Source organism: Molossus molossus, unplaced genomic scaffold, assembly GCF_014108415.1.
Source record: "Molossus molossus isolate mMolMol1 unplaced genomic scaffold, mMolMol1.p scaffold_m16_p_1, whole genome shotgun sequence".
In the NCBI taxonomy this organism is placed as follows: domain Eukaryota; kingdom Metazoa; phylum Chordata; class Mammalia; order Chiroptera; family Molossidae; genus Molossus; species Molossus molossus.
In genome coordinates this window covers 62,367,962-62,393,526 of record NW_023425344.1, presented here as the reverse complement: position 1 = coordinate 62,393,526, position 25,565 = coordinate 62,367,962, and the positions used below count along the sequence as shown (strand labels likewise).

General features: G+C 36.2%; 1 protein-coding gene across 1 annotated transcript in view; it reads left to right on the top strand.

Annotated features, from left to right (window-relative positions):
* LOC118627842 (helicase POLQ-like) overlaps positions 1 to 25,565 on the top strand; it is a 63,763-nt gene that overhangs the window by 22,968 nt on the left and 15,230 nt on the right. Inside the window, exons 9-16 of the mRNA XM_036258325.1 lie at positions 3,802 to 3,943; positions 4,313 to 4,417; positions 13,330 to 13,588; positions 14,979 to 15,136; positions 16,059 to 16,157; positions 19,684 to 19,857; positions 22,190 to 22,303; positions 23,143 to 23,277. Of these exons, the coding sequence (XP_036114218.1) occupies positions 3,802 to 3,943; positions 4,313 to 4,417; positions 13,330 to 13,588; positions 14,979 to 15,136; positions 16,059 to 16,157; positions 19,684 to 19,857; positions 22,190 to 22,303; positions 23,143 to 23,277 (1,186 nt within the window). The remainder of the gene's footprint in view (positions 1 to 3,801; positions 3,944 to 4,312; positions 4,418 to 13,329; positions 13,589 to 14,978; positions 15,137 to 16,058; positions 16,158 to 19,683; positions 19,858 to 22,189; positions 22,304 to 23,142; positions 23,278 to 25,565) is intronic.

The window sequence follows — 25,565 nt, the reverse complement described above, 5'->3', positions numbered from 1 at the left end:
TTGGGTTCTTCTTACTTGGGTCTCTCTGTGTTTCTTGAACTTATATGCCTTTTTCCTTCTCCATGTTAGTGAAGTTTTCTGTCACTATTTCTTAAAATATGTTCTCTAACCTTTGCTCATTTTCTTGTTCTAGCACTCCTATGATGCATATGTTATGTTTCATGTTTCATGTTCTCCCACCGTTCCCTTAGGCTGTCTTCCTGTTTTTTAATTGTTGTTTTTTGGGGTTTTTTTTGTTCTCTGATTGGGCGATTTTTTCTACCCTATCTTCTAATTTCGTGGTCCGATTCTCGACATCCTCTATTCTGCTGGTTATTCCTTCCAATGTGTTCTTTATTTCTGCTATGTCATTCTTCATTTCCAATTGGTTGGTTTTCAGTGTTTCTATATCTTTACTCATGCTGTTGAGCTTCTTCATAATTACTACTCTGACCTCTACCTCTGATAACTTGCTTAATTGCATTTCATTTTTCTCTGTATTTTATTTTTCTCTTCTTCTGTAGAATTCTCTTGTTTTTTCATTTGGAATATGTTTCTTTGTTTTACCATTTTGGCTGTCGTAGCGGGTTTTGGAGCCTGCCAAATTTTTCCTGTGGGTGTTGATGTTCTGCTGGTTGTGACTCCCTATGCTGGGTTTGGATGAGTGTGGGAGGACCCATGTTAAACATCACTGTTAAGTCTTACTTTCCTAGGTAGATTTGCAAGCCAAGGAAAGGTTCAGTTATCCTCTAGCTTTTGCCTGGAGGCTATTAGTCTCAGTTACTTGATGAGCCTTAATATGTAGCCCTCAGTTGACTGAACAATCCCTCAGGTATAAGAGGATTTCCAGTAGGTGGGGCACTTGCTTGCTATCAGGCTTTAGGTGTTAAGGAGCCTCAATTTGCATTTATCTGGCCTGGCCTGGCAGTGTTGAATTCCTGATAGAGGGGCTATTGCTTCTCTCCAGGGTTCTGGGAAGGGGTTCTTTGAGTAATATGCCTACTGTCCTAAGGGAGTGATTCAGCACAAAACTCCAGGTGTCCTCCCCTCTAGCTCTCTCCTAAGCCAGGAGCCCCAGATTCTCCACACAGTTCCAGTCCAGTCTGCCTCCCTCTGCCGAAACCCAAGGTGAGTGGCTGTAGCTGATTAGGTGTTTTTTAAAACCCCCACTTTCTCAACGGGGACCGCTCACAGCTAAAACAGCCCTCTACTTCTGTCTGTGTGCTCCCAGCCTGCCCTCTTGTGCCTTGGCGTGTCCTACCAGGTTCAATTTGGCATCCTCTTTTTGTCCCTGGTTATATGGGTTCTCTCTAGCTGCTTTTCAGTTGTTGTTTTCTTGATGATTTGTCTTTATTTTAGTTCTAATTCCAGTTTGGTCTTGGGAGACCTTTTGTGTAGCTTCCATTCACTCCACCACCATTTTTCCTAGTTCAGTAGTTATACACTCTTAAACATAAGTCTTACCATTTCTATATCCTTTTACACCGCCTCATGAATGTATGTTGCAATTAACTAAAATTCTAGTTCCAGATATTTTTTTTCATTTTATAATCAGTAACTATTTAAATTTACTTGTATATTATCCTTGGCTTTTTTGTTTGTTTCTTTATTACCACTGCCTCTTGTATTCCACATCTTCCTTCTGTGATTCATTTTTTATTTTGCCACCCTTGAGTAATTATTGTTTAAGTACTGTATTGGGGTAAACTTTTTGAGTCTTTGCATAGCTGAAGATGTCTTTATGTTAGCCTTACACTTTAACACCTTGCTAGAATTTTAGGTTCAAGTTTTTCTCCTTGGGGACTTCAGAATATTGTTGCTTGTCTTTTAGGAGCCAGTGTTGCTCATTTTTTGGTGTAGGTTAGCTGTTTTTCCCTTTCCAGAGCCTTTAATATTCTTTTTTTTGTTTTGTTTTCATGTTTTTATTAATTTTTTTAGAGAGAGAGGAAGGGAGAGAGAGATAGAAACATCGATTGGCTGCCTCCTGCAAGCCCCCTACCAGGGATTGAGCTCTCATCCCAGACATGTGCCCTGACTAGGAATTGAACTGAACCTCTCAGTCCATGGAACAATGTTCAGTCCACTACACTACACCGGTAGGGCTTCATAAGTCTTTATACTTGTCATTTTAACTTTAAAATTTTATCATAGCGTTTAATAATAATTGCATCTATTACACTTCCTTCCTCATGTCATAGTAGTTTTACATGCATTGACTTAATAGATCCTTACGACAACTCTGTGAGGATGGTCATGTTTTATTATTCATGTTTTATAGAAGGAAAAACTGAGGTGCTGAACAATTAAATAATTTGCCCAACTTCATGCCCAAGAAATGAGTTTCAAAGCCAAGGTTTGAACCCTGGTAAACTAATTCTACAATCCCAACTATCCCAGTTTAGCTACTTTTCATTCATACAGTTTAGCACTTGGGTGTATGCTTTCAACTTAAAGTTTTATGCCTTTTATAATCTTAGAGCAATTGTTTTGGTTATTTTATTATTATTTTTCTTTCATTATCTCTGTTCTCTGCTGTTATAACTTCATTTAGGCAGAAATGGAATTTTCTAGATTGTGCTTTCTTATCTTTTTTCTTACACATTTTTTCAGTCTAAGCTATGAGATTTCTTTAACTTTACCTTATGCATAACAAAATCAGCTTTTAACTATATCCCATTAACTATGTTTATTCATTATTCAGTTCTTCTATTGAAATATATATATATATATATAGTTAATCCTCACCTGAGGATATTTTTCTATTGATTTTTAGATCAAGTGGGAGGGAAAGAGGGAGAGAGAGAGAAACATCCATGTGAGAGAGACACATCGATTGGGTGCCTCCTGGATAACCCCAGCTGGGGCCGGGGACAAACCTGCAACTCAGATATGTGACCTTGACCAGGAATCGAACCTGCAACCCTTCAGTCCTTAGGCTGATACTCTAACCACTGAGTCAAACCAGCCAGGGCCTAATGAATTTTTTAACTAAATTTAAAATATTTTCTTAATTTCCAAGAACTCTCTTCTTTTATTGCTCTTTTTAATTAAAGTCTGCTGTCATATTTTGAATGCAATACCCTCAAGGATTTTCTGTGGATACTTACTAGAATTTAGGTTCTTTTCTGTTTCTTATATTATCTGTTTCTGTTAGACATTTTTTCTTTATGTCTTGTTGTTTTTCTGTTATGTCATTAGTCTTCTTTCAAGTGTTTGGTAATCTTGGCTGTTCATTTAAATTTTTAAATAAAGGAGTTGGTTGATCAGTGTAGGTAAATACCATAGATTTCCCCTCACCTTTGACTAGGAAAGCTGGCTACACTGGGCAGGATGAAATTACCCTGTTTATAGGTCAAAAACAGTTAAAATCTGAAATTTTATATAGGTGACAATAATATAAATTTATAAATAAATATGCATATGTTGGTGTACATGGTGATAGTTTTCATTTAGGGCATATAAAATAAAAACATCTCTGCAAACTATTGCTATAGTGGATTGGTCATAAGCTTGAAGCTAGCTGGATGTAAGTTCAAATTATGTTTCTGGTAATGACTAATTTTGTGGGTTGAAGTAAGCCAATACCCTTGTAAAAATTAAAATAGACTATTGTAACAAAGAGTTTTATAAGAATTATAGATAATGTACATAAAGAGCTTAGGACATTATAGATTTTTGGTAAATAGTAGTTATCTATTATTTTAAGCTAATATGTCACTAAATTTAGTGTAATATAATTATAATGAAATTAAGAATTTAAAAAAATAGGTGCTATTGCTATAGATGGAGTATGACTTTTAATTAATTTAATAAATTCCATAGAGTTATTTTGAGAGCTCCCTATGTTGCTAAGGAATTTTTAAAGAGAAATCAATATAAACAGATGATCGGAAGAGCTGGCCGTGCTGGAATAGATTCTTCTGGGGAGAGTATCCTTATATTGCAAGAAAAAGACAAGCAACAGGTAACACTCCATGTGGTTGTTGGTTGGTTGTTCTATTTTGTTTTTTGGTCTTTGGTCTAGCTCTTTTATGAGATCATCTTTTAAAAATTAATTATTAATATTTCTTTAAAAAATTTTTCCTGCTCTATGAATAAGAATTGGAAAGAGTAGTTTGAATACTTTTGCATTTTAGGCAAACAATGAAAAGCATTTTTCCTATTTATCTTTCTTCTATTTTCATGGGCACAACTGCTAAATTCTTTTTTCTTTGTGGATTTTATTTTTAATCTTCCCTGCCTCCACAAGATACACACAAAATATAAAATTTTATGTAGAACATCATTTATTCTTTATAATAACACAAAACATAATACTGCTTTAACTTTGTAGGTATTGGAGTTGATAAGCAGACCACTAGAAAACTGTTACAGCCATCTCTTTCAAGAATTCACCAAGGGAATCCAAACCTTGTTTCTCTCATTGGTTGGTTTAAAGGTATTTTTTATTATTTTTAAATCTTATTACGAGGGATATGTAATGAAAACTGTAAAGTATGAAAAAATGTTAACTTTAATTTGATGTGTAAAAGAACAGTCTAACATGATAAAGCAGAATCTGGATTTATATGTGCATTTTTAGTCTTTGAGTTGTAAGGAATATGAGACATCAACAAATTATAACTGAGTATCAGTTACAAGTAAGAGACTTTGGTGGATACACAAGCTGCTGTAAAGACATGAGTCCTGATGTAGGACAATCCATCATCTCTGCCTTTGTTAAGACTGAGTTTTTCCTATAGTCCTATGACCATTCTAGGATATGTTAAACATGTGTGAGGTAAGTATAGCCTTTATCAGGCAGAAAATTTTAATTTTTAAAAAAGACATGATAGGAAAATACTCTTTTCCTAAAATTAGACATTAGCTCTCTTTTTTAGGTTTACTCATAAACTTCTTTTTTAGGATAGCGTAAATTTTAACTTTGTGCCCAAAGTCACTCTGCCACAAAGTGTCAAAGCCAGGGTTTGAATTCAGCTTTGTCTAAATACAAAACCAGTGCTCTTAACCTTTCATGCAGTCTATCTTCACCTACACTTTGTCTTGTTAACTCTCACCCAGCCTTCAGATTTTTACTTAACCATCGCTTTCTTGGGGAAGGCTCCCCGTGCCTCTGAATCTAGTCAGCCTATTGTATGCTTTATAGAACCACAGACTGTACCCCACTGGAATATAAGCACTGTGAAAACAGGGTTCACATTTATTTTCATTTATCACTGAATCTTTGCCTAGCACAGTACCTGGCATGTGGTTGTAATTCAGTAAATGCTTGAATTAATTAATGGGTTGACTTTGGAGTTGGGCATGATTGAACTTGCAGGCTGGGGCAAGAGTGGAGAATCCAGCTTTGAGAAACTGTGGAGGCCAGAGACAAAGGCTAGCCCAGTGGGTTTAAATCACTGTGTCTAAAAGTTTTTCACAGAGGGGTAGAAAGGTAACATAGCTGTAGCTAGAATGATCAAGTAAACATTGTTTTTAAACCCAGTGTTAACTGTAATTAACCAAGTATAAAACCATATAGAAACTAAGTACATTAATAATCTACAAACTGAGTATCAGGTCTAGAATATCTTAAAAATGCAATTTTAGCAGAATTCCAAAATGGCGCCTGAGTGAATTTACATTCAGCTACACAGACAGTCACCCAGGACCAAACTGGAATTACAACTAAAATAAAGACAAATCGTCGGGGAAAAGCAACAGAAAAGCAGCTTGCGAGGATCATATAACCAGGGGCACTGACTCGATTCTGGTAGGATTGCTGACGTGCGAGAGTGGGGCTGGGAGTCCACAGACAGCAGCGGCCTTAACTGTGAGCTACGCCCTCGGGTTAAACTCCCAAGCAACTCCATAGCCCAGAGCCAGTACAGATGCTAAAATAGCCACAGCCACTCACAATGGGCTCTGGCAGAGGAGGGCGGACTGGACTGCAACTGTGTGGGGACACTCGAGGTTTGGAGGGTGCTCAGAGCTTTTGCTGAGTTGCATCCACACAGGGCAGTGGCCATGTTACTCCTTCCCAGGGCTCTGGGGAGAAGCAGTGGCCACTCCCTCGGAGATTCAACCCCACTCAGGTGGGCCATTGAAATGCAAATTGAGGCTCATTAACGACCAGCATCTACCCCACCCTCGGGAAATCCCCTTACACTGAGACCCTGAGGGAGTTTTTCCTTCAACTGAAACCCAAGGCTCTTCAAGTAACTGCTACTGATAGTCTCCAGGCAAAAAGCTAGAGGATAACTGTACCATTCCTGGGCTAGAAACTCTAACCAAGAAAGTAAGACTTGACAGTGGTAGTTTAATGTGGGTCCTCCCTCACTCATCCAAACCCAGAAGAGGGAGCCACAAACAGCAGCACACCAACACCCACAGAGAAAATTTGACAGGCTTCAAAGCCAACTGTGATAGCCAAAATGGTGAAACAAAGAAACAAAAGCCAAATGAAAGAACAAGAGACCTCTATTGAAGATGAGATAAATGTGGAGCAGTTAAGCAAGTTAACAGAGCTAGAATTCAGAGCCATGATCTTGAGGAAGCTCAGAAGCATGAGTAAGGACATGAAAATGTTGAAAATCAACCAATTCGATATTAAAAACCACCAAGATGAAATCAAGAATGACATATCAGAAATAAAGAACACATTGGAAGGTCTAAAAAGCAGAGTAGAGGAAGCTGAGGACTGGATCAGTGAATTAGAAGACAGAGTAGAAAAAATCAACCAGTCAGAAAACAAAAAGGAAAAACAAAAAACAGGAAGACAGCTTAAGAGAACTGTGGGACAACTGAAAACGGAATAATATTCGTATCATAGAGTCCCCGAAGAAGAAGAAAATGAGCAAGGGTTACAGAATATATTCAAAGAAATAGTGACAGAAAAGTTCCCTCATTTGGTGAAGGAAGAAGGCATTCAAGTTCAAGAAGCACAGAGTCCCAAATAAGAAGAACCCAAACAAGCCCACACCAAGACACATAGTAATTAAAATGCCAAAAATTAAAGACAAAGACAGAATCCTAAAAGCAGCAAGAGATAAGCAACAGGTCACCTATAAAGAAACCCTATAAGGCTCTCAGCTGACTTCTCACAAGAAACACTACAGGCCAGAAGGGAATGGCATGAAGTAATCAAGGTCATGAAAAACAAGGATCTGAATCCAAGACTACTCTACCCAGCAAGGCTATCATTCAAAATAGAAGATCAAATAAAGAGCTTTCCAGACCAAAAAAAAAAAAGGCTAAGGGAAACATGAGCACCAAACCAGCACTATAAGAAATGTTAAAAGGACTGCTGTAATTAGTAGAAGAAATAGGAAGAAAAATATAACCAAACTGAACAAAACTGGCAATAAATAAGTACATGTCAATAATCACCTTAGCCCTGGCCAGTTTGGCTCAGCGGTTAGAGCGTCGGCCTGCGGTCTGGAGAGACCCGGGTTCGGTTCCCGCTAAGGGCACGTACTTCGGTTGCAGTTTGTCCCCGGCCCTGGTTGGTCGTGTGGGTGGCAGCCACTCAATGTGTCCCTTCACGTCGATGTTTCTCTCTCTCTCTCCCTTCCTCTCTCCCCCTCCCACTCTATCTGTACAAAAATGGAAAAATATCCTCGGGTGAGGATAAAAAAATAAAATAAAATAAATAAAAAATAATCACCTTAAATGTAAATGGACTGAATGATCCAATAAAAAGACACAGAGTAGCTGATTGGATAAGAAAGCATGACTCATCCATATGTTGTTTACAAGAGACCCACCGCAAAACAAAAGACTCACATAGGTTGAAAGTGAAGGGATGGAAACAAATCTTCTGGAAACGGAAAGGAGAGAAAAGGCTGGGGTAGTAATACTTGTATCTGATAAAACAGATTTCAAAATTAAGGCCATAACTAGAGACAAAGAAAGCCACTACATAATATTGAAAGGATCTATCTAACAGGAAGATAGAACCTTGATAAACATATATGCACCCAATATAGGAGCACCAAAATATATTAAAAATCTTCTGGAGGACTTCTAAGGAGAAATCGACAATAATACAATCATAGCAGGGGACTTCAACACCCCGTTGACACCACTGGATAGATCCTCTAGACAAAAAATTTGCAAGGAAACAGAGACTCTAAATGAAGCACTAGACCAAATGGATTTAATAGATATCTACAGAGAATTACACCCCAAAACTACAGAATTTATATTCTCAAGCACACATGGGACATTCTCAAAGATAGACCACATGATAGGACACAAACTAAATCTTGACAAGTTCAAGAAGACTGAAATCATATCAAGCATCTTCTGAGATCATAATGGCATGAAACTAGAAATCAATTGTAACAAAAACATGCAAAGACATTTGAACACATCAAGGCTAAATAGCATGTTATTAAACAATGAATGGGTTACCGAGGAGATCAAGGAAGAAATTAAAGACTTCCAGGAAACCAATGAAAATGAACACACAACAACACAAAATCTATGGGATGCAGCAAAAGCAGTTCTGAGAGGGAAGTTCATAGCACTACAGGCCTACCTCAAGAAACAAAAACAATTTCTAATAGACTGTCTAGCCTCACAACTTAAAGAATTAGAAAGCAAACAAAAGGAAAACCCCAGAGCAAGTAGAAGGAAGGAAATAGTAAAGATCAGAGCAGAAATAAATGACATGGAGACAAAAAAAAAAAACAATTCAAATGATCAATGAAACAAAGAGCTGGTTTTTTGAAAAGATAAACAACATTGATGGACCCTAAGCTAGACTCACCAAGAAACAACGAGAGAGAACCCAAATACACAAAATCAGAAATGAAAGAGGAGAAGTAACAACTCACACCACAAAAATACAAAAGATCATTAACAGCTTCTATGAACAATTATGTGGCAACAAATTCAACAATCTAAGTGAAATGGACAAATTTCTAGAAACACATAGTCTCCCAAAACTGTACCAGGAAGAGATACAAAACTTGATCAAATCAATAGCAACTAAGGAAATTGAACAGGTAATCAAGACTCTCCCAGCAAACAAAAGCCCAGGCCCGGATGGCTTCACAGGGGAGTTTTACCGAACATTCAAAAAAGAACTAACACCCATTCTCCTCAGACTATTTCAAAAAATTCAAGAAGAAGAAAGACTTCCAAACTTTTTTTATGAGGCCAGCATAATTCTAATTCCAAAACCAGTAAAAAAAAAACACTACAAAGAAAGAAAACTACAGGTCAATACCCCTGCTGAACATAGATGCCAAAATTCTGAACAAAATACTAGCAAATTGGATCCAGTAATACATCAAAAAAATTATTCACCATGACCAAGTAGAATTCATCCCAGGGATGCAAGGCTGGTACAATATTTGCAAATCAATTAAATGTGATACAGCACATAAATAAAATGAAAAATAAAAACCACATGATCATATTAATAAATGCTGAAAAAGCATTCGACAAAGTCCAGCATTCATTTCTGATAAAAACACTCAGCAATGTGGGAATAGAGAGATCATATCTCTACATAGTAAAGGCCATTTATGAAAGACCTACAGCCAACATCGTACTCAATGGGCAAAAACTAAAAGCATTTCCCTTAAGAACAGGAAGAAGACAAGGATGCCCACTTTTGCCACTCTTATTTAACATAGTACTGGAAGTCTTAGCCACAGGAATCAGACAAGAAGAAAAAATAAAAGGGATCCATATTGGAAAGGAGGAAATGAAATTGTCATTATTCACAGATGACATAGTACTATACGTAGAAAACCCCAAAGACTCCACCAACAATTTACTAGACTTAATAAATGAATTTGGCAAAGTAGCAGGATACAAAATTAATGTCAAGAAATCGATGGCATTCTTATACACCAATGATGAACTCACAGAAAGAGAAACTAAAAAAACAATCCTATTTACCATCGTGGCAAAAAAATTAAGACACCTAGGAATAAACTTAACCAAAGAAATAAAGGATCTATTTGCAGAAAACTACAGGTCATTGAGAAAAGAAATAGAGGAAGATATAAAAAAGTGGAAGCACATGCCTTGTTCATGGATTGGAAGAATTAACATCATTAAAATGTTTATACTACCCAAAGCAATCTATAGATTCAAGGCAATCCTGATCAAAATACCAATGACATACTTCACAGAACTAGAACAAATACTTCAAAAATTTATGTGGAACCAGAAAAGACCTCGAATAGCCTCAGCAATCTTGAAAAAGAGCAAAGTTGGAGGGATCACATTACCAGATTTCAGGTTATACTACAAAGCCACTGTAATTAAAACAGCCTGGTACTGGCACAAGAGCAGACATATAGGCCAGTAGAACAGAACAGAGAACCCAGAAATAGACCCAAGACAAATGCTCAATTAATATTTGACAAAGGTGGCAAGAGCATACAGCGGAGTAAAGACAGCCTCTTTAATAAATGGTGTTGGGCAAACTGGACAGCTACATGAAAAAAATGAATCTAGACCATCAACTTACACCCTACACAAGAATAAACCTAAAATGTATAAAAGACTTAAATGTTACTCATGAATTCAGAAAAAAACAAAATTTCAGACATCATACACAGCAGAAGTTTCACTGATACATCACCTAAGGCAACAGAAACAAAGAAAATGAACACATGGCACTACATTAAACCAAAATGCTTCTGCACAGCAAAAGATACAATCATCAAAATGGAAAGGCAACCCACTGTATGGGAGAGCATAATTGCCAATGATATATCAGATAAGGGGTTAAATTCTAATACATAGAGAGTGCTCATACAACTCAACAAAAGGAAGACAAAGAACCCAATTGAAAAATGGGCAGAGGGTCCTGGCCCGTTTGCCTCAGCGGCGTCGGCCTGCGGTCTGGAGAGACCTGGGTTCGGTTCCCGCTAAGGGCACGTACTTCGGTTGCAGTTTGTCCCCGGCCCTGGTTGGTCGTGCGGGTGGCAGCCACTCGATGTGTCCCTTCACGTCGATGTTTCTCTCTCTCTCTCCCTTCCTCTCTCTCCCTCCTACTCTATCTGTACAAAAAATGAAAAGTATCCTCGGGTGAGGATAAAAAAAAAATGGGCAGAGGAACTAAATAGACACCTCTCCAAACAGGACATACAAATGGCTAAGAGACATATGAAGAAATGCTCATCATCACTAATCATCAGAGAGATGCAAATTACAACAACAATGCGGTATCACCTCACACCTGTCAGAATGGCCGCCATCAACAAATCATCAAACAAGTGTTGGCCAGGGTGTGGAGAAAAGAGGACTCTAGTACACTGCTGGTGGGAATGCAGACTGGTGCAGCCACTATGGAAAACACTATGGTGTTACCTCAAAAAATTAAAAATTGAACTTCCATTTGACCCAGTGATCCCATTTCTAGGAAGATACCCTAAGAAGCCTGAAATACCAATCAGAAGGAATATATGTACCCCCCATGTTCATAGCAGAACTATTTACAATAGCTAAGATCTGGAAACAGCCCAAGTGTCCATCAGCAGACAAATAGATAAAAAAGCAGTGGTACATATACACAATGGAATACTATGCAGCTGTAAGAAAGAAAGATCTCTTATGCTTTGAGACGACATGGAGGGACTTGGAAAGTATTATACTAAGCGAAACAAGCCAAGCAGAAAAAGACAAATACCACATGATCTCACTTATTTGTGGAATATAATGAACATAACAGTCTGAGGAATAGGGTAGACCCAGAGATGTGGAAGTAGGGTATAGACTGACAACACTCAGAAGAGGGGGTAGTGTGGGGAGGGAAGAGATAAACCACAGAACTTATATGCATGTACACATAACCAATGGACATGGACAATAAAGCCGGGGATGGTGTGGCAGGGATTGGGAGGAGGGTGTCAATGGGGTAACAAATGAGAAACATCTGTAACAAAAATTAAAAAAAAAAAAATTTAATGCAATATTAGCCTAATTGAATACTGTATTAAGAATGATTGGTATTAAAAGGAGAAGCAATGAGAAATGTCTGTGCTCTGTAATATTTTTTGTTACCCCTTATATTGGTTTAATATGAAATGACTACTTAAATTTTCCAATTGAAATATTATCAGAATTATGAGAGAGAGATATGCTTATTGATTCACTATATTTTAGTATAACATGCTGATTTCATTGAAATTGCCTAATATAAAATTATTCTAATTACCAAATGGAGGGTTAAGTATTACTGATGATTGCCTTTAAAAGTTTTAAATAGTAATAGGAGGAGAGAGAGAAAGGCAAGAAAGGAAGATAGAAATGAGACAAAAAGGTAGAAAACTGCTACTTATTTTTAGGTAATATATCAGGGAAAGCATTGCCTGGTCCTATTTCAGTGGAGACTTTCAGCTGTGTTTTCCATGTGTTTCGTTATTTCTTTGTAAATACAATTTTTAGAGTACTTTCACAGGTGGCTGGAAAGGGGTAATGGGAGGATTTCTGAAGGAGGTGGAGTGGGAATTAGTGATAATTGGTTGAGGAGTAAACAGCACAGCTTTGGAGATACTGTGAATAATTATTGAAAAACCTGTTTTCTGTGTGTGTGTGTGTTTGTGTGTGTGTAGAGTTTTCATAAAAAGTATGAATATGATAACTGTCTTCTCCCTTAACATGTTTTTTTAAATGCCTTAAAATGCCATTATAAAATTATCTTTACATATGCAACTATGTAGATTTTGTTGTTGTTAATCCTCACCCAAGGATATTTTTCCATTGATTTCTAGATAGGGTGGAAGGGAGGGCGGGGGAGAGAGAGAAACATCCATGTGAGAGAGACACATTGATTGATTACCTCCTGCATGACCCTGACCTGGGGCTGGGGTTCGAACCTGCAACCTAGGTATGTGCTCTTGACTAAGGAATCGAACCCAAGACCCTTTGGTCTGAGGGCCAACACTCTAACTGCTGAGCCAAACTGGCCACGACACAACTGTATGGATTTTTTTGTTTGTTTGTTTGTTTGTTTTGTTTTGTTTTTATCCTCACCCGAGGACATTTTCCCATTTTTTGTTCAGGTAGAGTGGGAGGGAGAGAGAGGAACAGAGAGAGAGAGAGAAACATCAATGTGAAAGGAACACATCGAGTGGCTGCCACCCGCACAACCGACCAGGGCCGGGGACAAACTGCAACTGAGGTACGCGCCCTTAGCGGGAACCGAACCCGGGTCTCTCAGGACCGCAGGTGGACGCTCTAACCGCTGAGCCAAACAGGCCAGGGCACAACTGTATAGATTTTATATTAGTTTTTTATTTAAATATTTTTGAAGTAAAATGAATTATTATCTTAATTAATGTACATTCAGAATGATGTCTTGAATTAAGAAAAATGTTCCAATGCTGTTCTCAATTGTTTTAGATTGCAACAGATCTTGGTGACATATATCGCTTTATGAGTGGAACATTGTTTGGTGTTCAGCAAAAGATTTTGTTGAAAGAAAAAAGTCTCTGGGAAATAACTGTTGAGTCACTTAGACACCTGACAGAAAAAGGACTCCTACAAAAAGATACCATTTTGACAGAAAAAGATCTTACACTAAAAGACGCTATTTATGAGTCTGAAGAATGGTTACGGTATAGTTTTCATATTACAAAGTTGGGACGAGCTTCTTTTAAAGGTAATAGTTTACCTAAATTTTATTTTACTTAAAATAAATTTTTAAAAATCTTTGTTTACCTGAATCTCAGCATTGAAAAAAATAGAAATTAAATTTTCTGTTACTTTAAATTGGATTTGTAATTTTATATTAATAAAATTAATCTTATAAACTTTAAAAAGTTGAAAAATGTTTTTGAATTACAAGTAATTTACAATACTGAAGGAGTATATAGAAAAAAAAATATTTAGCCCATCTTCACAGTCCCCTCCTCCAGCAATCACAAATCTTAATATCCTACTGAGAATAACAATTTGGTGTATTTCTTTTTAGACAGTTTCTGTATATTTCAGTGCATAATACATAGATATATATAGGTATTGTTCTGGAACAATATAGATGATTGCTTTTTTGCTTAATGTATTATGTTCAAGATTGTTGCATGACAGTAAATAGTTTCTTTCTTAATGGCACTTCTTAATTTACTTCATGAAAAATGATACTTATGTGTTGTTAAAAAAGATCTTTAGGAATCAGAATTATGTAAAGGAAAATCCCATAGTCCTGTTCCATTTCCACTCTCCCAGGGGCTATCACAGTTAACAATTTTATATATATACTTGCAACTATTAAGTGTATATATGCATATATGTATGTGTGTATATCTGTGTCTGTATGTATATACATATATGTAGATGTGCATAGACACATAGTGTTTTTAATGGAATCATGTGTGTTTTAATAGCTTGCTTTTCTTATAAAATATCATGAACATCTTTTGTTCTTTTTTTTTAAATTATTCCCACCTGAGGATACATTTATTAATTTGAGAGAGAGAGAGAGGGAGAAACACCAGTGTGAGAGAGAAACATCAATTATGCCCCAACCAGGGATCAAACCCACAACCTAGGTATGGGCCCTAACCAGGAATCAAATGTGAAACCTTTTGGTATATGCGACCATGCTCCAACCAGCTGAGCCACCCAGCCAGGGCTATCATGAACATCTTAATATGTTAATCTCTTTAAATTTACCTCATTTTCTTTTACTACTTTAGTCATCCATAGTATGGAAGCCATACTTTGTTTAACCATTCCCCTGTTGATGAACATTTGCACCATTTCTGAGTTTTTTCCGTTTTAAACAAGGCTGCGTAGGCTTTGTCCACGTATTTTGGATATATGTGGAAATGTTCTGGGTTAGATCCCCAAATACAGAGTAGTTGTGTCAGAAGTTATGACTAAATGTTGATGGTTACTATCAAAATGACCTCCAAAATAGCTATGCAAATTACATAAGAGATTTTGAATACCATTTGCTATATTCAGATAATTTCTAAACAAGATTTTCTTTAAAATCACCTCTTTCCCCCTTTGATAATTATGAAAGATGAAATACTTGTATCTTTTAGGAACTATAGATTTGGCTTATTGTGACATTCTCTACAGAGATTTGAAGAAAGGTCTTGAAGGCCTTGTACTTGAAAGCCTTCTTCATCTAATTTACCTAGCCACTCCCTATGATATGGCTTCGCAGTGTGACCCTGATTGGATGATATACTTCAGACAGGTGAGCATGTAAGGTTCTTCAGTATAAGCTAGTGGGTCTATTAATGATGATATGATTTTTATAAAGTGATTAATCACTTTTTCTATTAAAATACATTTGAAATTAGGCCTTTATTTCTTTCCATTTAAAAAAATATATGGTAATAGCATTTTTTATGTGTTTAACTTAATGTTACTTTTCTGTTAAATATAAATATGTCATCATCAAAAAATAAAGGTATAGAAAAGAAAAAAAGGATCTTCCCTGCTTCCATTTCCCCAAAGAAAGTTACCGTTCTGATTTGATGACCACTGTACTTTATAATGTCTAGAATCTAAAAAAAACTATGAAGGCCATCTCTGATGATTCAGAGTTTAATTACTTGAAAGCTCTCTCAGCGCCAAACCCAGTCATATTAATAACTGAGAGGGAATATCAATTTTATCACAAGGTAGAACTGGCCCTATTTATTACAAAAGCAAATGGTGGAGTAGAGTCTATTATGATTTTACTGTAAACAGCATAGATGCATGAACACATATTAGGCAGAGGTGGTAGGCAGCTTTTAATGGCAGGAAATTAACTTTCTTTTCAATGTCATATTTTAAAAATTATTCCTATAAGTTTTTTGAGCTGGTAGTATATAATACAGTTACTTTCAAAAACTTTGCCTCTTCTCCCTCCCCACCTCAGACATCTTCCGGTGTTACACAGTACTTGTGACCGTGACTTTAAGTAATTCTACTAAAGTACATTATATTTATTGTACTAAAGTACAATAATATTTTTAAGTTTGCAATATTTATAAATAAAATGTGTTGTTTTTTATATCCTTTAAAATCATGAAAATGTGATATCATAGAAAATACTGGATTTGGTTCAAATGGCATTTTTAAAGTTACACTTAAATTTTTTTTTATACAATTACTCTTTTTCTATGTAGTTTAACCAGCTCAGTCCAGCAGAGCAAAATGTGGCTGCTCTTGTCGGAGTCTCTGAAAACTATATTGGGAAGAAGGCATCAGGTCAAGCTATCAAGAAGGTATCATAGTCTTTTTTCCCTTCCTAAATAACTGAATTCATTTGTACCTTTGTATTTTAAAATATTCTGTCGTGTACATGTAAGGCTTTCATCATAGGGAAAGGTAAACTATATTAATCTATTTTTTCCTATGCTACTTACTACTTAAAAAATTGTATAATATTTATAAAATGTTTTATGATACTATATAATCCTAAAATAAATTTAATTCAAAAGAAAAAATTATATTTTCTAGAAACTTTTTATTAGGCATTCTACTTGGTGTCAGAGATTCTAAGATAGTACAGGTTTAGGGTTTTTATTGTAGGTATGTTCATTGTCCTCAAAGAACTTCTCATCTAGTATTTGACATGCCTTAAACATTCTATATGGTTGAAGTGGATAAACTAATAAATACCCTTTTGTTCGATGTTTCATATTTTGTGGTTTTAAAGTTCACTCAGCAAGCATGAAATAAGTGTCTAATGTATACACTAACTTTAAGAGCAGTGGAAATAATTATTTGGCTTGCATGCTTTCAAATTCCTTAAGTTAATATCATTGTCTACCTCATAATATACATTTTTGTTATTTTTCATTTTTTCGATAATACAAACTCCATTGAAACCTAATTATCTACCTACTATTTGCCCCTATATCTTTTAAATTTACATAGATATTACTGATTTTATTTTGAAAAACAGAAGATGGTGTTTACTTTCATTTGAATTGAATGGTGCAACTGTCCTGTGTACTGCTGTATTATAAAATTATAAATAAGGATTATAAATATATAGTACTTCGATATTCATGTCACAACATTAGATTGAGTCTATTACCTTAGAAATGGCTGTTCTTTAGACCTTCAAAATGTTGAATAAAAATATTTCTTATAACAAAAGTTTTATAACCAACTGTATAATGTAAAATAAAAACAAAATCATGTTTTAAAAACCATGTCAATTTGGAAAATATTACCAAATAATAAACATTTACAAAATCTTATTAGACTAATACATCCTTTTTAACTGGAATCAAAATTTATTTTTGTTACATTTTATGAAATACAGTCAGTAAGTATTATTCAATTGATATTTACATATTTAAATCAGTATGGACATGAATTTATCTTAATTATAAATAGATTAATTACTAATGTTTTGAAATTATCTTTATTTGTAATTCTAGAAAACATGATATTTACCTAAAATCTAAATTGATTTCTCCACATTGAAAAAACTGCCCCCTTTTCTTTAAACATTTCTTGTAAAAGATCTTGGAATTGGCATAAAGCATTTCATTTTGCCCTGTAATATAATTTTATCATTTTTCTTGACTTAGAAAATACATTTTGAACAAAATCTTCATTGAGTCAATTTATGTTTAATAGTGAAAGTGCACCAAAATTGAGAAATTAAAAAGCAATCTTTTCCTACTTTTTATTCAACTATCATGTTTTGTAGCTTAATGCTTTTTTTTTAATCTTCACTCGAGGACAATTTTGCATTTCAGATAGAGCAGGAGGGAGAGAGAGGGGAAGAGAGAGAGAAACATCGACTGGCTGCCACCCACAGGACACCAACCTGGGCTGGGGACAAACTGCAACCAAGGTATGTGCCCTTAGCGGGAACCGAAACTGGATCTCTCTGGTCCGCAGGCCGACTCTCCAACCGCTGAGCCAAACTGGCCGCAGCAGTTTAATGCTTTTTAAATGAGTGATGTATATATTTATATAATCTTTAATATGTCAGTCTAAGTTCTCATCTCAAACATTCTATTGCTATAGTAGATATAATTTTAGATTTTATACCTTCCTTATTTTTAATCCTCACCCGAGGACATTTTTGCATTTATCTTCAGATAGAGTTGTGGGGCATGGGGGGGGGATGGTCTTCGAAGTGAAAGAGACACATCAAGTGGTTGCCCCCCACTCGACCCCAACTGGGGCCGGGACAAACTGCAAACTAGGTGCATGCCTTTAGCGGGAACTGAACCTGGGACTGTCTGGTCCTCAGGCTGACGCTCTACCTGCTAAGCCAAACTGGCCAGGGCAGATTTTATACCTACTTTTTAAAGTTCTTTTTTTTTCCCCTTTGATTTTAACAAACATTAAAAAAATGTAGTCACTAGACATCACAGGTAAAAGCAAGTGCATAGAATAGAAATTGTCAACTACAAACAGAATTCTTCTCTTTCAGTATTTTAACTTTGGAAACATTAATTACTTATCATGACCATGTGGAAATCATAGAATCTAATATTTACTCTTAATTTGCAACATAGACAAGCTTATTAACATTTATCTAAATAAATATATTTGTCTAATTTATAATCACATTTACACAGATATACAACCTATAAATACCACAGGAAATATAAAGGTTTCCCCAACAGGGTCCCTCTCTTTCTATATTTTCCTTGGGCTGCCACTGCAAATGGGCACAAACCGGGTGTCTTTTTTTTTTTTAACTGAATTTATTGGAGTGACATTCATTAATAAAAGTATATAGATTTCAGGTGTACAATTCTGGAATACATCATCTGTATGGTGTATTGTATGTTCACCACCCAAAGTCAAACTGGGTGTCTTAAAACAACAGAAGTTTATTCTCTCACAGTTGAGGAGACCAGAAGTCTGTAATTAAGATGCTGGCAGGGTTGGTTTCTTCTGGAGGCTCTGAGGAAGAAATCATCTTGCCTGTCTTCTGACTTTCAGTGGTTTCTGGCAATCCTTGGTTTTTGTTGGCCTGCAGATGCATCCCTCAAATGTCTGTGTCCATCTTCACATTGCCTTCTTGTCTGTGTCACTCTGGGTCCTCTCTTCTTATCAGTACAGTTATTCTCTATGTTGAACTTGAAAAACATCTACTGTAATTTGCATTAAAGAGCCCTAAAGGGCCCACTGTATGTCCAGGACAATTTCTTCTCAAGATCCTTAACTAATTACATCTTCAAAAATCCTATTCCAAATAAGGTCACATTCACAGATACCAGGGTTAAGATCTGAGCATATCTTTTTTGATAGGACACAATTCTACCTACTACACTCCCTGTAGAAAGAAGATGAATTAGCCCTGGTCGGTTTGGCTCAGCGGTTAGAGCGTCCACCTGCGGTCCACAGAGACCCGGGTTCGGTTCCCGCTAAGGGCACGTAACTCGGTTGCAGTTTGTCCCCGGCCCTGATTGGTCATGCGGATGGCAGCCACTCGATGTGTCCCTTTCACGTCGATGTTTCTGTCTCTCTCTCTCTTCCTCTCTCTCCCTCCCACTCTATCTGTACAAAAAGTGGAAAAGTGTCCTCTGGTGAGGATAAAAAAAGAAGATGAATTAAACTGGAAGCAGTTTGGTCTATTTTTTTATACTTGGAAAAATGGTAATCAATTTGAATTAATCTAAGGTACATATGTTAGAGCTTAGTTTTATTTCTATGAATCATTCTATCCTTGCTTTCCTGTAGCACAATTTCATTACCTTTTGTTCAGTTTGAATATAATATACATTTTTTAGCAGGTTCAGTATATAAATTTATTTGATTGTATCTTTCTAGAAGGTGGACAAGGACATTGTGAACAGACTCTACCTGTCTTTTGTTCTTTATACCTTGCTCAAAGAGACCAATATTTGGAGTGTGTCTGAAAAATTTAATATGCCTCGAGGATATATCCAAAGTCTTCTCGCTGCAGCTGCCGCGTTCTCATCCTGTGTGTTCCATTTCTGCGAGGTAATTCCATCGAGTAGATGACAGATGCCTCGTGCAGCTTCTTATTTTAACTTTACTGAACTCATAAACCAGCTATTACTTTTCTCATCATTGACTTATCCTGTTATTACAAAGCACTTAGAATTTATTTTAAATATATTTTTTAATTTGCTTGCAAAAATATATATACCTACTTATGGTAAAGATACAAAAATGACAAAATCAACTAAACTTTGTAACGAACAAGTAGAAAGCACCTAGTTATCCCTATTCTTAGAACCCACATTAATAGTTTCAAGTGTTTGGAATCAACTCTTAAAATGACATTTCTCAACTGATGTAGATTCTGTGTGAGCGTCCTCATGATTTAGGATGTTATCAATATCCAACAACTTTTTAAACTACTTAGTACCCCATTCCTTAGATTGCCTCAGTAATTTACCATTTTTGCTTCTAATGTCAGCCAGCTACTTTAGGTTTCTGTAACTAATGTCCACTTTATAAAGTGATTCAAGGAGAAAACTTTATTTTGGCCATATGCATTTTGGGATGGATTTGTTTGTTTAAGACTTCACTGAAAGAAGCTTTCAGGATTTCCTTAAATAACACAACAAAGCTTGCCAGACTTTTCTACTCAGATAGTTTTTTTGACAAATTTAAGCCTTTTTTGCTGCATTTAAATTTCTTATTATTGGGTAGCATAATATCCTTTTCATATTTGTTTCTATATTCAATTTTTAAAAAACATTTTCCCCCATGAGTTTTATTTTTAAACTTAAAACCAACTTCATTTTTCTCTATCTTAAATCACAATATTCTGTATATGTGGCAGTTAATTCTGTCATATGTACTAAGGAGTAAATAATCTAAAATACTTGACTTTGGATGAATGATAATTATTTTAGAAAATTTATCTTTCTAAATATTTTACTTATGCTGATCTTTTTAATATTAGCTTGTATTTCCTAATCACATGCTAGCTAAGCAGTAGACAAAAATTATGAGTAATAAGAAGCTAACCTTTAAAATACATTTTAAGCTTTCTTTGTATTTACAGATGCTTTTCCTAATATTCTATCCCTTTGTTTTTAATTAGAACTATAACGACTTCAGCTTTGTAGATTTGTTCAAGTAAAAGTATATGCTGAACTTGAAAAACAACTACTGTAATTTGATGGTCGATCCTAGAAAAAAAATCTACCTGACAACTTGTGCTTTCATGAACGTATTTTTAATATTTTTAAGTGTTTTATTCTCTTTAAATAGTTTTGTAAGTCATATAAAATAGGACACCAATTGTATTAATTAAGATGCTTTTAACTACAAGTAACAGAAAAACCCCATAGAAGATTAAACAATCAGAGAAAAGATTATCTTAGGTAACAGAAAAGATAGAACTTAGGCAGTTCCAGGAGTGATTAATTCAGTAGTTTTATTCAAGGTTATCTTTTCTATTTACTCTGCCATCTTTAGTGCCTCAACTGCTTCCATAGTGGTTGCAAAGTGGCTAACTAATGCTGTTCCATGAGTCACACACTCTCAAGATACTTCAAAGTTAGAAAGGGACTTAAAAAAATAAACCACTATTATAGAACATGTCAAGCATATATAATAGAAGACAAAATAATATAATGAATGCCCATTTACCCATCCAGCTTTAACAAGTATTCACTCATGGCTTCCAATATTTTTAGTTTGAAATATTGTTGCACTGAGCATCATGTTGCATTAGAGTCCTTCCACAATTAATATTTTGTCTTCAGAAGAAATTCCCAGAAGTAGGAATTGTTTTCAGTCATTTGGGAAAGAAAAACTATGCATTCACTTGCTGGTATTTTGAGAAAAAATTTGTTTTGTTTTTTAATCCTCACCCGAGGACATTTTTCCATATTTTGTTCAGATAGTGGGAGGGAGGGAGGGAGAGAGAGAGAGAAACATTGACATGAAAGGGACACATCGAGTGGCTGCCACCCGCACAACCCAACCAGGGCCAGGGACAAACTGCAACCGAGGTACACGCCCTTAGCGGGAACCGAACCTGGGTCTCTCTGGACCACAGGCCGATGCTCTAACAGTTGAGCCACACCGGCCAGGGCTATTTTGAGAAAAATGAATAAAACTCTTCTTACTGACTTATTTTTCTATTTTTTTTTTCCTCATCTCAAAACCACTTTATCAAATTCATCAGTCTCTACCATGTTTCCTCATAATAATTTTTCTTGGAATTATTGTTCACCTCTGGCTTAACCCAAGTTCCAGGACTCACATAAGGAACATCTCAGCCCCCTACCACAAAAACTAGACTTTGAAATGACTTACCAGATTTAAATGTATATTTCTTTGTGTTCTGCAGGAACTTGAGGAGTTTTGGGTTTATAAAGCCCTTTTGATAGAACTTACCAAGAAGCTAACTTACTGTGTAAAGGCAGAACTAATCCCTCTCATGGAAGTGACTGGAGTTTTAGAGGTTAGTAGCTTCCCAGTTTCCCAGTTGAGATGATTTCAACTAACTGAAACTTTGTCACAGGGTAAGTGACAACAGCTTTATGGCAATCTTTTTTTAAAAAAAATAAATTGCTGCCAGGGCCTCCTAGAAACCTCATTAATCTGGAAGCACAAATATAAAAAAAAGTAACAGTAGGGATAAGACGACACCCCCAAGTATATGTGTGCTCATCCTTAGCATCTCTTCCTGCCTCCACTCCAGTGAAGAATTAGCCTTCTCTCGGTTTAGACTCCGGGCTTGTCTAAGGTATTGGTGGTTCAGTGGTAACAAGGCTTATTTACACTTTTTTAGGGGAGTGAGCAGAAAGTATTCTCAGCTGGTTTTTCAGCTTTCTGTTTTGACCAACCCTTAATTTAAGTTTATTCTGTTATTCAGTTCTTGAATTAGAGGAGCTCTCCTGCTTGGGAACACACACACACTCACACACACACACACTCACACACACACACACATCACACCACACCACATACCTATAGTCGCTGAGTAGATGGTAAGAACATTTCAAGGATATTAGAGTACAGCATTTTGATTGACGTCTGAAATAGTGCCCCTAGCCTAAGTGACGTAGTGGATTTCTCTCTGCTGACTGCAGCACACCTCAGTGACCTGAGCACGGGGAGGCTATCTTGCAGTCGCATTGGAATCATCCGAATACATCTTTTTAAATTCCTCAGGATTCTGATGTGTTAGCTTCATTTTTACTTTATTTATCGTATATATTTCTATCTTTTTATTTTATTTTTGCACGTGAAATATTTCTTTTAAATAAGGATCCTACTGGATTTTGAAATATTTTTCAGGGTCGAGCAAAACAGTTATACAACGCAGGTTACAAAAGTTTAGCACACTTGGCTAATGCAAATCCTGAAGTGCTAATAAGGACAATTGATCATTTATCAAGACACCAGGCCAAGCAAATCATTTCATCAGCAAAGGTAAGCAAACCATTTTTTAACGTTTACGATATTTTGTGATGTTATCTCCTTATACCTTAGACATGAAAACAAAAATATTTAATGATACACACAAAAGTATAAACTCATGGTATGTTAATAAAAATAGTGCATTTGTTACAATACAAGACTTGCTATAGAAATAAAAAAGGACCTTCCAAAAATAGACTGTTTCAAGAGTTCACTGAAGTACAAGGAAGTCTAGAACTCACTGAATTCTGCCTCCTTACAACCTTTTCACAGAAGTCCTATCCTTGGCGCTCTCAACATTTGGTGTTTCCACCTTTGAATACCTTCACTGACAAGGTGCTTACAACCTCAAAAATTACATAGTTCTATTTTTGGACACTCTTAGTATTACAAAAAGTGTCCCGTTATAGTGAGGCTCACTTTTGTCTTCTTAAAATGTTAACCATACATGGTAATATTACACTCTGGAACTATTCTGTTCTTTCATTCATATAGTAGTTTTTCACGTATTTAAAACAGTTCTCACTGCCAACCAGGATTTCTCTCTTCTGTTTCTTTCATTCGTGTTAAATAATCAATCAGCCCTGGCCGGTTTGGCTCAGCGGTTAGAGTGTCCGCCTGCGGTCCTGAGAGACCCGGGTTCAGTTCCCGCTAAGGGCGCGTACCTCGGTTGCAGTTTGTCCCCGGCCCTGGTCGGTTGTGCGGGTGGCAGCCACTCGATGTGTCCCTTCACGTCGATGTTTCTCTCTCTCTCTCTGTTCCTCTCTCTCCCTCCCACTCTACCTGAACAAAAAATGGAAAAATGTCCTCAGGTGAGGATAAAAAAAAATAATAATAATAAAATAATCAATCACTGTCCTAGTTACCCTTTGCTAGATGCAGTCTTGCGTGTCATTACCCTTCTGCCCGATGTGAGTAAAGCCATTACACAGCAGTTTGGGATTACTTCCCTCCCGATTTCAACTGTAGTTCAATTCTTGTAGCCTGCAATTGTTTAACTTAAAAAAAAAAACTTAATTGTTATACTATGTTCATATACAGATCAGAATGAGCTAAAAAGTACATTTCCATCTTACTCTTTTAAATGGTGCTCACATTGTTTATAATACCTTCATTGAGCTTTGCAGCAGTTCTGTGAAGCGGGCAGAGTCGGTATTGTCTTCAATTTGATGACACTGAAACTGACCTTGTTCTATTAGGTTAGAAGTTCTTGGGATTGGTAGGATTGCAGTTATAGTAATTTCCATAAAATAGCAGCTAGCACAGTATTGGTGTACTCAGCCTAGAGGTGGTGTTTAATATATATTTGAATAAATAAATAAATAATGATTTGAAAAAATTAAGTGATTTAGCCAAGGAAACATAACTAAGTAAGTAATAGAGCCAGGACTATGGAGTTAGATGATATATTATTAGGGATATAAATGGAGCTGTAGTAACAGTGGACAAAACAAATGACTTTAAATTTGAAAAGTTTATTAGACAAGTTCAAGCATAAGCAATTAATAGCTGATATGGGGAATCATCATTGTTTCCAGGGATCCCCTCTGTCTTATCCTCAATACGCGGCTTCTACCTTATGGACTAAGGTACATGATCTGGTTCCCACCATTCCTTTCATTTTCCAGACAGCTTGAAAGAGAAAAATGGATATTTCTTGCAGGATTTTGAGTAGAGGAGTAGGTCATAGGTAGCAAAAAGGGGAGTAAGAATGGAAATAAGGAAACCAGTTAGGATTATATTGAAGTTATGCTTTTTTTTTTTTCAGTATTGCCACAGAAGTGGTGAGTGTACTTCTTGGTACTTGTATCAGGAGCCAGAGAATATCAGCTTGTTCCATTACTGACATTAGCTTTGATCATTTGATTAAGGAAGTGTTTTCTGCCTTTGTGGCTTAAAACAGCTATTTTCTTTTGCAAATGTTTTTGTGAATTAGAAATTCTGGAAGAGTTTATCTGGGTGATTCTTACTTGGAATTTCATGCAGTTACAGTCAGATTTCAGTTGGGGCTCTAGTCATGTAAAGGCTTGACTAGGTTGGAATCCAGGATGGCTCACTCACACGGCTGGCAATTGAAAAGTACTGTTATCTGGGGTTTTCAACTGGAGCAGCTACATATGGCCTTTCCATGAGACTCGTGTCTCTCATGGCGTGGCAGCCAGGTTTTGAGAGGAAATGTCCAGAGCAAACATTTTGAGAAGTCAAGACAGAAAATGCAGGAAATCTTCTGAACTGATTTTGGAAGTTACATAGAGTCGCTTCTGTTGGTTATGAGAAGGCCATTAAGATCAGCCTAGCCC